Raw genomic sequence first — 13,507 nt, forward strand, 5'->3', positions numbered from 1 at the left:
CCTTCTTGGGGTTTTCAAAAAGATATTTTACGGGTCATGCTAGGGAGACCAACTTTAGATACCAACTTGTGTACTAACTCTCTAATAGAGGTGGAGCCCACCAATACAATGGGTCCCACACTCTATTAGAGAGTTGGTACACAAGTTGGTATCTAAAGTTGGTCTCCTTAGCATTTTCCTTTTTTCTATTGTACACCATCACTTGCTAGCAGCCTTCGGTTTTTTCTCCTTTGAAATTTCTTTTTGGTCGAAGTTCTCCTTTGAAATTTAAGCACTCAAAACAAATCACACAATCAGGTGACATAATTCAGAACACGAAAAATCATTTCACAACTAATTATTTTGGACATAAAGGGAGAAAAACAATATAATCTTCGTACTATCAGAATGGTAAGAGTGCATTATGCACATGGGCATCTTTCTCTTCAAGGCCCCATGTTGTTATGTCTTTCTTGTTTTGTCTCTTGATATGGAAGAGCTAAATTCAGTGAAGTTCATTGTGCACAAGAAGAGGGCAAATGACACTTCCTCGTATATATCTATGGTTGTTTTACAAGAAAGATGTTACAACATTGAATCTCAGACTTACTAGATCTTTAGTGTAATTTTTACAAATACCGCATGAATTATTAGGGGTACGTCCAGCCGTCAATGTTATGTCACTCCTCCATCCAATTCCATTTAATTTTTTATAAATTTACAATACCCTACTTGACGTATGAGTGCTGTTGTGATTTATTTCATATTTCAAAGAATTAAAAATAGATATTAGTACCAATTAATTCTTAATTTAATGATACTTCTTTTTATAATATTAAAAAATATTTTAAGTTTGAATCTTTGTTTTTCCGTTGGTTAAAATTAAAACCCTGAATTGCATCCAATAAATATTACTGTGAGTCCTCCGGAAGGGTGAAGCTGTGTGCTGTAAACATCACAAAAACCCAACCCAAACATATGTGGATGCCTATGACTCTAGAAATCAATAATAGTCTTTTGCGAAATGGTGCACCAACAGCTATTTCCATAGCCACATATAATTTTCCAAACCCAAAGATAGCCCCACGGCAAAACACTCAAAACATGGGACAAGATTGACGAGATGTAGCAGCCACCACTTATAATAAAATAAAATCATTCATGAAAAAAGATAAACAACATAAACCACTCAAAAATTGGTGAACAAATCAGATAATAAAACAAGAGTTGAGAATTTTTCCATTTTAGCCTCCTGTCGGATAGTGTAAAAGTGATATACTATTATAAACTATAAAGTGCATTGTTATAGGGCAATGTCAGTTTTATTATGTTCATCGTCTTTCTTATTGTGGGGCATTGGAGAATCTGGACCACTTGTGACACTTGATGATAGTTTGGAACAAATTTTTATTTTGTTTATTGTGGAAATTTTGAAATGTTTTTCTTCTTCTTGTAATCCTCTCAGCTCAATTATATCTCGAGTATCTTTGAGTAGGTTGCCGGTGTGGTGTTTATGTGCGTAACACTTGTCTTTTCAAATTCAACATGTATAGAACAGAAGTTCGGAACCCTACTTCTGTTGATAAGAAAAAAAATTTGGATTTTATAAGATGAGTAATCTTGTGTAATGCATTTGATATGATATGCTATTAAACAACCAAATTATGTATCTAAACTATTGATGATGTTAAACGAAACCTATCTTTGCAAATTCAACATGTAAAGAAAGGATGTCAAATTGGCTTCTTGATTTAGCATTATTTACCTTCCTAATGTTGGAAGATGTTAAAATTTGAATCCCTCTCTCTGTTGATTAGATAAAGGAAGACAAATTTTCTAAAATGAGTGATGTTATCTCGCAAAATATTTGACATGATATATGCTATTAGACAACCAAATTAAGAATCTAAATTATTGATGATAAACGGAAAATAAAAAATAAAAAATTGTTGATCATGTTAGTTAAATTGGTCTAACAATATAAAATACCCAAATATTTAGCAAAAAAAGAAATTTATTCTATTTTCTGAGGAAGGGACATATGGGGCATAATTCCATTTTCTTATGCAATGTGTAAAGCTTTTCCACAACATTTCGATTTCACCCCTCTATGAATTTTCAAGCGGTGTGCCGTTTTGGCGGGCACATGCTCCAGGACGCCACCACCTTGGCGCAAACTATCCAAACCTACGCACGAACCAAGCAGCTAAACAGAGGCAAGGAGCTCCATGCTCAGCTTCTACGCACCGAGTACACCCCATGCATTTTTCTCGCCAACCACCTTCTCAACATGTACTCAAAATGTGGGGAGGTCGACTATGCTCTCAAAGTCTTCGACAAAATGCCTCAGAGAAACTTGGTTTCTTGGACAGCAATGATAACTGGGTTTTCTCAAAACAGGAGGTTCTCTGAGACTTTGAAAACTTTTTCCCAGATGAGAGATGCTGGAGAGAACCCAACCCAGTTTGCATTTGCAAGTGTCATCAGAGCTTGCGTGTTTCTTGGGACGATTGAGATTGGGAGGCAAATGCATTCTCTTGCTTTGAAATTGGGCTTGGCTTTTGAATTATTTGTGGGTAGTAATTTGGCGGATATGTATTGGAAGTTCAGGTTGATGGCTGATGCTTGCAAGGTTTTTGAGGAGATGCCGTGTAAGGACGCAGTATCGTGGACTTCAATGATTGATGGATATGCAAAGAATGGTGATTCAGAGGCAGCTTTACTAACTTATAAGAGGATGGTTAATGATGGGATTGTTATAGATCAACATGTTCTTTGTAGTGCGTTAAATGCTTGTTCTACATTGAAGGCTTGTAAGTTTGGAAAGTGCCTTCATTCAACTGTTCTGAAGTTAGGACTTCAAGTAGAGGTTTCTGTGGGCAATGTTCTGACTGATATGTACTCGAAAGCAGGAGATATGGAGAGTGCTTCAAATGTGTTTTGGATTGACTCTGATGGTAGAAGTATTGTTTCTTGTACCTCTCTGATCAATGGTTTTGTTGAGATGGATGAAATTGACAAGGCTTTTAGTTTGTTTGTTGACTTACAGAGGCAGGGAGTTGAGCCTAATGAGTTCACTTTCTCTAGCTTGATCAAGTCTTGTGCCAACCAAGCTGCACCTGATCAAGGAATCCAGCTTCATGCTCAGGTGGTTAAGGTTAATTTCGATAGAGACCCTTTTGTTTATAGTGTTCTTGTTGATATGTATGGAAAGTGTGGGTTGCTTGATCATTCAATCCAAGTGTTTGACGAGATAGAAAACCCAACTGAAGTTGCATGGAATTCATTGTTAAGTGTGTTTGCTCTTCATGGCTTAGGAAAAGCAGCCTTGGAAACATTTACTAAAATGGTAAACAGAGGAGTGAAACCAAATGCAATAACATTTGTCAGTCTTTTAACAGGGTGTAGCCATGCTGGATTGGTAAAGGAAGGTTTAAATTACTTTCATTCTATGGAGAAGAGATATGGCATAGTGCCTAGAGAAGAACATTACTCTTGTGTTATTGATTTACTTGGTCGGGCTGGAAGGCTTAACGAGGCTGAAGAGTTCATAAATAACATGCCAATCCAACCAAATGCTTTTGGGTGGTGCTCTTTTCTTGGGGCTTGCAGGATTCATGGTGATCAGGAGAGGGGCAAACTTGCAGCGGAAAAACTGATGCAGCTTGAACCTGAGAATATTGGAGCACGTGTTTTGCTTTCGAATATATATGCAAAGGAACAGCAGTGGGAAGATGTGAGGAGTGTGAGGAAGAAGATGAGAGATGGCCGCATGAAGAAATTGCCTGGCTATAGTTGGGTTGATGTTGGAAACAAAACCCATACTTTCGGAGCAGAAGATTGGTCTCATCCTCTGATGAAAGAAATTTATGAAAAACTTGATACTCTTCTTGATCAGATAAAGGACGCTGGATATGTTCCACAAACAGATTCTATTCCACATGAAATGGACGAAAGCTCGAAGGAAAAGCTTCTTCACCATCACAGTGAGAGGATAGCAATTGCATTTGCACTAATAAGTATGCCAGCCGGGAAGCCAATCATTGTGAAGAAAAATTTAAGGGTGTGCTTGGATTGCCATTCTGCAATCAAGTACATCTCCAAGGTGGCAGGAAGGAAGATTATTGTTCGGGATAATAATCGATTTCACCATTTTGCAGATGGGTTATGTTCATGTGGAGATTACTGGTAGTGTTTCAAAGGCCGATTCATTTCTAAAGGGATTAGTGCCCAGAACCATCTTATTTACTCACATGAGTTTTCAAGGCACACAAGACTTGTCTGCCTGGTTTCTGAGCATGCGCACCAAGAAGAGCTTTTCTGACAATCTTTTGATCCAACTGGTAGGGGAAGAAATGTAAGATGACTTGGTCATCAAGAAGGAATAATGGGATTTTAGGCTTTGATTCAGAAGCATGCAAGGAGACAAGCCTTTGCCTTGGCCTTCATCTTGATCATGGAAGGCAGCTAACCCTTTGCCATCAATAATTTGGCAGCCATTGGTAGGCGATCAAAGAGAAATTTCATTTAGATGGCCCAGATCATTATGATTATTGAATCTTCAAAGAATCGAGTGGAGTGGGGAATTCAATATCGCTGCTGGTGGAGACGCAAATCATTATGATGATTGAATCTTTATTGTTCAACTAAGTGACCTAGATTTCATAATTGATTAATGAACTTACAGTTTGTGTTCCACCCAACAAAATGGGGGAGTCTCATGTCTTTCACCCAACAGTTACTTCTGAGATGTAATACCCCATTGAGAAATATAAATGGCTGCTGCTTCTTGTTTGAGATAGTTAAAGAAAGCTTAAATAAAGAATCAGATATCGGACTTCTGAAGATCCCCACAAAAACTAAGTAAAAATAAAGAATTATTTTCTCTGAACCAAGCCATTCATGATTCTCCATAAGTTCTATCTCACCCTCTAGGGGGAAAACACTGTACATGCCAATGTAGCCAATGGCGTTTATTCAAAGCTTCTGGGAAAACAAGATCTAAGATTCTAAATGACGTGAAAGGGAAAACATACACTCAGATGAGTATGCACTAATAATATATCAAAGCTAGAAACCACTAACAGATGGCATATTGCGGATCTATCATCTAGTATCTACAGAGGCACATTTAAATCCCTCGGATGGATGCTGAGCTAGTAGGAATGAAGAGGCTAAGAGGCCTGAGACACGGCCCGTGTTTGGACAAAAAAGGCATGTCAGACTCTTGGATAGCGGGAGCGTCCTTTCTTCTTCAAGAAATCAGGAATCTCGACTGGACTACCTTCCATGAAAGAGGAAGGCCGTCGATTGATTCCAAGGGTGACGTCTCCTTGTGCCTGAAATTTGGTAGATGTTACAAAATTGTTTCTGGAATGGCCTGGAGTGAGAGAGACAGAGAGTTTAGGAATACCTGGAGTTGCCTCCCTTCATTCTCTTCTTGGCGTTTGAATCCAGTAGCAATAAGAGTTATACTGACCTGAATGAAAAACCAAAACAAGTAGCATGGCATTTTAAGATGTACTCCAACTTAAACACCACCAGATGCAAGAATATATATATATATATATATATATATATTTTCTAATTACTTATACCTTGTACTAAAAAAAAGGTATAAAATGCTTTTCTGGCAAGTAGAATTACAGAAAGAACTAACCAAACAAAAACATATATCAATTGGTTGAATTTTATTTTATTTTTCTCCTTTGTTTGAATTACTGGTACAGCAAGATGGTATGGGCCAAAATATTGCAGGCTCATGACATAATGTGCAGGCTAGGACTGCAGATTCGAAAAATTTGCTATGTTTAATTTAGAGAAAGCAAAATACTTACTTGACCACTGAGTGATGGATCTGTCACTGCTCCAAATATTAAGTTTGCTGTTGGATCAACAAGATCATATATAACCTCGGCTGCAGCATTTACCTATGAAAATACCCATTTGAAAATTAGAGTAAGAGACGAGAAATACATGCGTCAACTGTGAGTGAAAACTACCATTTAGGACTCGGTAGATACTGGAGTTACCGCATTGGAACTTAGGACATTTCTGGGCAAACCAAATGATTTCTTTATGAGAAAACTAATAATAGATGAAAGTTTTAGTCTATATCTCTAGGCCTAGAATAAAAGATCTTAAGAAGATTGCAGAGTAACGTCATTCTTGCAGGTTAGAATTAAGGGGAGCATTTGCTTCATAATATTTCTGATTACTTAAGTCAAACTTGAAAAAGAAAAGGGCAAGAGAATGAACAGGAGAAGCATAATGGCATCTTGTTTCTTTACATGTAAATCAGGCTATGGCTGTTCAAAGAACTGTTCAACTAAATAAGTGTGCGGATGTGGAATGCAATGGTGAAACTGTAAAAGTAATTCCTAAAGACAGCTTTATCTCGCAGATACATGGTAGACCAGACTTCAAGGAAGAACATATTTCCTTCTACAGACAAAAGTAGTGGAAAGACTCTCATACAGAAGACAAAAGAATATGTGAACTCCATGAGTCCACAAGTATGACCAAAAAGGTGAGTGAGTGAAAGAGAAAAGTACCTCATAAAGGGTCAAATCAGTTCCCCCAGTTATGTTCCAAACAATTCCAGTAGCTCTCTCTATACCAATATCAAGTAAAGGTGATTGGATGGCATTTAATGCAGCATCTCTTGCCCTTGTCTTCCCTACTCCAAGATTAAAAAAAAACCTCAGAAAATAGTTATAGCATTATATTATGAACAATTGAAAAGGGTCACCGATACTGGAACAAAAGGCTTGATGAAGATGCATGTTAGGGAAAAAAACTGCCAATGTATGACGTCTAAGCATATGATATCAGAATTCGTGATATCAGAACTCATGATATAGTTGTACTGTATACACAAATCTCCCTTTCAGTTCTAATTAGGGAATATTATATACATTACGGAAAACAGAAACATATTATGTTTTTAAGATAAACTACATGTAAAGTCAGAGTTGCCATTCTGATAACCCTTGAAAGTACACAGTTGTGAAGACAACCATAAAAAGAAACATCTAGAAGTAGAGATTTCTTCACCACATAAGCTTACAAAGATCTAGGTAAGAAGAATTTTAATACCTCTTTATCCAATAACAACAGTTAACTTATTACAACAGATCACCCAGTATTTTGGTGATCTAACTAGCTGCATATATGCTGCAACTAAAATTAATTAATTTAGAGAAAATATGCAATATCAACATCATGTCTTTTAGTAAACATTTTAATTGCATAATTTTCTATCTAAGCCCAAAACAAATTTGGGATTATGTCTCCTTTCGGTTCCTCCTCATGCTCTAACCAGAAAAACTGAGAAGCTCTTGGTGCCATTTATAATATATTAACTTCACAAGAAGGTTATCCACAATGGTGTCATCATGGAAGGCAATATGGAAAATTTGGAACCACAATAATGAAGTCTTATTTCATAAGTGAAGCTTCTGACATGAAATAAGCACTCTAAACATCCTAGTGGCTAGTAGTAAGTAGCTAAAACATTACCAGTTGCTGTTCCTATCCCCATCAATGAAGAACCTGCATTAGCCATTATAGCCCGTACGTCAGCAAAATCCACATTTACCAGCCCTGGTATCTGCAGTCAAGGTGATGCCCAAGTAATTAGAGCAAATATATATATATATATATATATATATATTGCCGTAAAAAGATGCAATGATATACAAATAAATAATCAAACTCCCTTGACCAAATGAAGACACTTTAAGCAGATAACAACCTAATGCTCATAAGGTCTTAACACCCAGAAGTTCAAGTATGAAGCAAATACCGTCAGTTTGATTTTTTTTATATATTACTTCTGAACTTACAGTTTTAAAGCCAGAAGTTCAAGGTTCAAAAATATTAGTACCAGTTTATCAGTATTAATAAACTCGCAAATATATCATCACTAGTTTCCACTACTGGGTGCCAGTTTTTGAATAAAAACTTTCAACCCATGATAATATTTAACAATTACTCACAGAGAAGTACTGATACCCTTACTGTTTATGTATATTTAAATGCATTTAGGGGAAGTACTACTAACATTAGAGTCTATCAAGCATTCTTTATGACTGTAGGGAATCAGCTGTTGAGATTATGGTCTACACATGGCAGAAATAAAATAAGTAAATCAAGGTTCCTGTTGTATTCATTCATTTTCCTTTCAATTTTTTTTTTCTTCTTTCTTTCTTTGCTTTCCTTAGCTCATTTATTTCTTTAACACTCCGGTAAGTACCATTAAGAAAAGAATTCATATTACACACAATATCTTTAAAAATCACATACCGTGATTATATCAGAGATACCACGAACTCCTTGTCGTAGAATATCATCAGCCAGATTAAATGCCTCTGTTACTGGGGTAGACTGGGAAACTGCAGTCAATAACTTGTCATTTGGAATGACTATCAGCGTGTCAACATTTTCTCTCAAAGCAGCAATTCCTTCCTGGGCTTGAACTGCCCTCTTTCGTCCCTCAAAAGAGAATGGGGTTGTCACAACACCAACAGTCAATATACCCATTGACTTTGCAACTCCTGCAACTACAGGAGCTCCACCAGTTCCAGTTCCTCCACCCATACCAGCCTGCATATAGAGAAATTTAAAGTCAAATGAAGAAATGCTTGAGAGAAAATATCACAATACACTGGCATCTATTGGGAAGTCATGACAGAGGAACAGAATGTGAACCTACCGTAACAAAGACCATGTCTGATCCATACAGGGCTTCTTCTATCGATTCTTTGCTCTCTTTGGCAGCATTCATACCAACATCTGGGTTTCCACCAGCACCAAGACCCCTGGTAAGCTCTTGACCAATTTGTAAGCGGTTCTCAGGAAAGACAGGAGACATTCTCATAGCTTGAACATCGGTGTTAACAATCCAGAACTCCACACCCTTCATTGCACTCTCTATCATGCGATTAACTGCATTTGACCCTCCACCACCAACACCAATAACTTTGATTTTTGCTTCACTGTAATTACTAGGAGAAGATTTATCACTTAAGCTCTCAGTGACACTTCCACTTGAGATATCTTTTCTCGGATTGTTCACCGTATTGTTTCCCTCCCCTCTAAGCAATGAAACTTCAGGGTGTAGATTCAGAAAAGGGTCTTTATTCTGATATGAACTGACACTCTGAGAGTTGCTTGAGCACTTGACTTGTGTCAAAGTCGACTTATGGATTGCACCCATAAAACCATACTTGTCTTCTGCCATTTTCAAGTTTCCTAATTGGTTCTTCATTAATAACCTCCCTCCACGTCCTGTTAGTAGTCCCACTGGGTTTCGAGTATCAGAAATAGTAAAATATGTTGACGCATAAGTCGCCATCTTGTAATGGGGAGACTGGTAAGTCGATGAATGCCAATAAATTTAGAAACCCAGATGACTTAAAACTTCAATCCTACCACCGATCTTTATTCCACTACCTGTTTACCAAAAACCGAATGATTCTTAGAAACCACACAATTGGTCCCAAACAGTCAAGACGAACAAAGGGTAAAATGCCAACAGTCAAACCAAATCAAACAGAAAATCCCACAAGCTGCAAAGCAGGCATTACAATCCCCGGACTATAATTATAACAGCAAAAGCAAAGCTAACAACAAATTATACTGAATTCAAAGTAACTATGAAGTTAGCAGTCTACTACAATGACAAAGAAACAAACCAGAAATGCTGAACAAATGGATACCCAATTTTCAAAGAAACAAGCAAGAAACAGAAAATGGGCACCTGGGTTTAGATGAACAGACCTGAGAAATCTGAAGAAACCTAGGAAACAGAAACAACAAAACTCCTGGAAGCATTTGGGCGCTGAGCCCAAAGAGTCGGAAATGGAGGATTTTTAGCACCTTCGGTTTCTAGAGTCTTCAAAGTGGCTCACTCAGATTTAGACTGTAGAGGTCCTTGTTGATAATGAAGTGGAAGTATAAAGGCAAGCAAGAAAACTGAGAAAAAAATGGTGAAAAGCGAGCAAATAGCGATTGAGGTTGGTGACTGATTTGGCTTCTTTCAGGTGAGGAGCATCTTTGTGTGGGCTCTCATGAAATCAACCAGGTCTACACAGTCACAAAACCCTTATCGTTCAGTGAAGGGTTTAATTGATGGGCTACCTTAAATTTCATGTGTTAATTGTTTGGGCCCAAATAATTGAACCGACAGCTACAGAAATTCCCATGCAATGCAGTGCAACCAGAAATTTGATTAATGCACCTAATGCAAGCCGAATCGCTTTTGTCTAATTTTATTAGTAGTGAAATAACTTATTATATATTATATTTATATTTGTCAAGTTTTTAACGTAAAATTTTATATTTTTCAACATAAATATGCAGTAAATTGGAGGTTTATGTACTGAATTGTCATTTGCTAAGCTTGAATTGAGTTCAAACTTGTGTTTTTTTTTTAAGACATAATATGTCATGTTGTTCAATTTAATAAGTTTAGTCTCGTCATTTATAAATTTATTCAAAAACAAATATGACACTAGTATAATTTTATCCTCTCTGCTGAAGCTTCCCAACGACAAGCTATCTTGATGAAGCAATGCCTAGATAATTTTTGTGAAGCCCCTGGTCATTAGTTCAGTTTTGAAAAATTATTGAAATAATTCGGTTCAGACCAAGTCGCAAAATGAGGTCAATTATGCCTTCATTTTAAATAATAAAAAAAGCCAACTTAAGCATATGTGAATTAGATCAAATTATCTAAGATAAGGTGTATGATCCTTTATATTTGAGTTCGATCTTTCTTCCCGTATATTATATTATTTTAAAATCTCACCTTAAAAGGACGCACCTTTCATATTCACTTTCAAGACATCACCTTTCAATTTCTCATTAAGCTCGTGAAAGGACGGTCTTAGATTAACTCGGACATTAGCGATAAATGTTAGGCACGTCACGGAGCGCGGTAAAAATAATATCGCAACATGGAACAAAGAGGTAATTATCACATAAGCGAATCCTGTTGCGACACGTAAGCATAAATTTTCTCGCTCCTGTGTCCACGAAACTTCAAGAAACTGGTTTGGGACGCAACGTTCAAATGACGGAAGTACCCTGGCTCGAGTTCAACACAAGCAGTTTCAGATCGTGAAGGCAATTTTGGAAGGAGGATATTAAAAATCTCACCGATGGCTTCGCAGTTTCTGGCGGCGGCAGCCGAGAGGATCGGACCGGCAGCGAGGCGTCAAGCCGTCAGCTTAACTGACGCGGCGGCGAGTCGTATACGGCAGCTTCTGGAGCAGCGCCGGCGGCCCTATCTCAAGCTCGGCGTCAAGGCTCGTGGCTGCAACGGCTTGTCGTACACTCTCAATTACGCAGGTCCGGCGTCGTTTGATCTTGATCGTTGTTGTTCTTCATTTTTATATGCTTGAATTTGTTTGAAGTGAAAATGATTTTGATAAATACGTGCCTCCAATTTTGATGTGCAGATGATAAAGGGAAGTTCGACGAGTTGGTTGAGGACAAGGGTGTGAAGATATTGATCGATCCAAAGGCGCTCATGCACGTTATAGGAACCAAAATGGATTTTGTAGATGACAAACTCAGGTTAATCTTCTCGTCATCTTTTTCTTTTCATTTCTTATGATTTGTTTTGGTGGAAGGGTGTGAATATGTCAGCATGTTTGGCTTGTAAGAAATTGTTTGCTTGATTTTGATTTTGGTGTGGTCCTTTGGTTTTAATTTGGTGGAGACAATTGAGTATTGCTGTGTAATTTATATCTCTTTCAATTGTCATTTTGGCCATAACCCATAACATTTCTGAGGAAAATTGGGTTTCAAATTTCGTGTTTAACTTTGGAGAGTGTGAATATAACACTTTGAAATGAGCTAGGATCTTACGACAATCAACACACATATGGGCAGTATGTTTCAGTTTCCTGGTGGGTTTTCTGCTGCCTAACTACCATATAATGCCACCCAACCCCATACCAGACCCAGATTGATGCTGCTTTGCACTGCTATAATGAGCAGCACCAGCTTCAGCTTAAGCTTTATGCCCTCAACTATTGATCTTAATGTTCCCCTCCTTTTGTCACCTGCGTTGATGGTCAGCCTTCTGTTCCTGCCATCATACTAACTAGCCTCACCACCATTTCATTAAGACCACCACGAAGCCATCATTAATAATTTAAGACCACCATTGGACTCCTCTGTTTATTATAATGTTCAGGAATTAAAAAAGACTGTGAAAGAGTGTAGGTGTTGGATGTGTGCCTGTGAACATTTGATGGCAAATTCAATGTGTGTGTTAAAAAGGCAATGACTGAATTCTTCAACTGGCCATGTTAGGAGAGACATTGTTACATGTGCTTCCAAACATTGAAGCAAATGGGTTGCTAATAGTTATTTTTCTTGCTTTATTACTGAATGAATGAGTACTTGAGATTGTGAACCTTTGAAAGGTTTGTGTTAAAGAAAAACCTGGAGGCATGATAAATTGACACCTTGTTGATCTGATGAGAACTTTTTAAATTTAACCACCGTGCATACGGATACCCCATATTCATTTCTTGGTGGCACTATTCGGTTGGCATTGATGCCCTTGTCTATACAACTTGCTTATGCCTCCAATTACTACTTCCTTCCTGGTTTTCCTCACACTTATTTTTATTTTCGTTGGCAGGTCTGAGTTTGTATTTATCAATCCCAACTCTAAAGGACAGTGTGGTTGTGGAGAATCTTTCATGACAACAGGTGTTAGTGGAGCTACTAAGAAGGTTTAAAGAACTATGGCCAACTCACGATGAACCAAGACTTTACTAACTTATTATTTTTGATGGCACTCTCCTGAGTTATAGCAGTCAGTGCTAACTTAGGTCTTAAAAAGTTCATATTCTTCTGTAAAGCTGATTCCAATTTTGTTTGGAACAACACAATGTATATCTATAATTTATGTACTTGTTGAATTTGTATTAACTTTCGTGATGCCAACGTGAACATGTAAACACCGCTCGACTTGTGGAAATTGCAGCAGTGAGATTCCTATCGGGATCTTCATGGCTATGATCAGCTTTGTGATCATTCCGCCCCTCCTGTCCCCATCTCTTTTGCTTGCAGGCTTAGTTTTATATGCACTCTTGCAGAAGCTATGTATGGTTCAGATTAGGATTTTCTCAGCGTAAAGGGAAAGGATCAAAATGATTTGTGCTGCAAAATCGAACAATAGGTTTAACGTATTAGTTTGTGAAATTGGACTCTGTTACTTTGTCGGGGAGTAAAGCTGTGTAACGTACTTCTTTCCTTCAACATTTTTGTGCCGTTCTTTTGGTATTATGAAGATCCCTACGGTTTTTCAGGGTTTACAATTTTGGCTCTTTGGGCCACTTTAAACCAATGTGCCTTGATATAAAATGGCTGAGCAAACCCTCGAGTAAATTAGGGGTACTTTCATCCATAAAATGGTTTCAAAAGTCAAAATTGTAGATATTTTCTTATCGTGAATCAAAACAATTTAGGTGTAAGTATCTTAAGGACTTACATGATCAAAACA

General features: G+C 37.5%; 3 protein-coding genes across 3 annotated transcripts; 2 read left to right on the top strand and 1 right to left on the bottom strand.

The window, feature by feature from the left end:
- Nucleotides 1,863-4,778, top strand: LOC18769733 (putative pentatricopeptide repeat-containing protein At5g52630). The gene has a single exon (XM_007203448.2). It carries the CDS (start codon nucleotides 2,090-2,092, stop codon nucleotides 4,169-4,171), a length of 2,082 nt encoding a protein of 693 aa, XP_007203510.2. The 5' UTR covers nucleotides 1,863-2,089; the 3' UTR covers nucleotides 4,172-4,778.
- On the bottom strand, nucleotides 4,840-9,929 carry LOC18770543 (cell division protein FtsZ homolog 2-1, chloroplastic). Its single transcript, XM_007201963.2, has 8 exons — nucleotides 9,763-9,929; nucleotides 8,696-9,435; nucleotides 8,287-8,586; nucleotides 7,501-7,591; nucleotides 6,534-6,658; nucleotides 5,817-5,909; nucleotides 5,393-5,458; nucleotides 4,840-5,318 (listed from the first exon to the last, which is right to left on the bottom strand). Exons 2-8 carry the CDS (start codon nucleotides 9,335-9,337, stop codon nucleotides 5,199-5,201), a joined length of 1,437 nt encoding a protein of 478 aa, XP_007202025.1. The 5' UTR covers nucleotides 9,338-9,435; nucleotides 9,763-9,929; the 3' UTR covers nucleotides 4,840-5,198.
- LOC18769111 (iron-sulfur assembly protein IscA-like 1, mitochondrial) lies at nucleotides 11,081-13,050 on the top strand. The gene is made up of 3 exons (XM_007202682.2): nucleotides 11,081-11,334; nucleotides 11,445-11,562; nucleotides 12,641-13,050. Exons 1-3 carry the CDS (start codon nucleotides 11,145-11,147, stop codon nucleotides 12,738-12,740), a joined length of 408 nt encoding a protein of 135 aa, XP_007202744.1. The 5' UTR covers nucleotides 11,081-11,144; the 3' UTR covers nucleotides 12,741-13,050.

Source organism: Prunus persica, chromosome G7 (genome assembly GCF_000346465.2).
Source record: "Prunus persica cultivar Lovell chromosome G7, Prunus_persica_NCBIv2, whole genome shotgun sequence".
Lineage (NCBI taxonomy): Eukaryota > Viridiplantae > Streptophyta > Magnoliopsida > Rosales > Rosaceae > Prunus > Prunus persica.

What these genes read in the sequence shown, in the direction of transcription:
- LOC18769733 (XM_007203448.2), top strand. Translation starts at nt 2,090, where the DNA reads ATGAATTTTCAAGCGGTGTGCCGTTTTGGCGGGCACATGCTCCAGGAC.
- LOC18770543 (XM_007201963.2), bottom strand. Translation starts at nt 9,337, where the DNA reads ATGGCGACTTATGCGTCAACATATTTTACTATTTCTGATACTCGAAAC. An exon ending in GGGGATAGGAACAGCAACTG is followed by an intron (nt 6,659 to 7,500) that starts GTAATGTTTTAG and finishes ATCTTGGAGTAG; the next exon opens with GGAAGACAAGGGCAAGAGAT. An exon ending in ATCCATCACTCAGTGGTCAA is followed by an intron (nt 5,459 to 5,816) that starts GTAAGTATTTTG and finishes TTTTTCATTCAG; the next exon opens with GTCAGTATAACTCTTATTGC.
- LOC18769111 (XM_007202682.2), top strand. Translation starts at nt 11,145, where the DNA reads ATGGCTTCGCAGTTTCTGGCGGCGGCAGCCGAGAGGATCGGACCGGCA. An exon ending in GTACACTCTCAATTACGCAG is followed by an intron (nt 11,335 to 11,444) that starts GTCCGGCGTCGT and finishes TTTGATGTGCAG; the next exon opens with ATGATAAAGGGAAGTTCGAC. An exon ending in TTTGTAGATGACAAACTCAG is followed by an intron (nt 11,563 to 12,640) that starts GTTAATCTTCTC and finishes TTTCGTTGGCAG; the next exon opens with GTCTGAGTTTGTATTTATCA.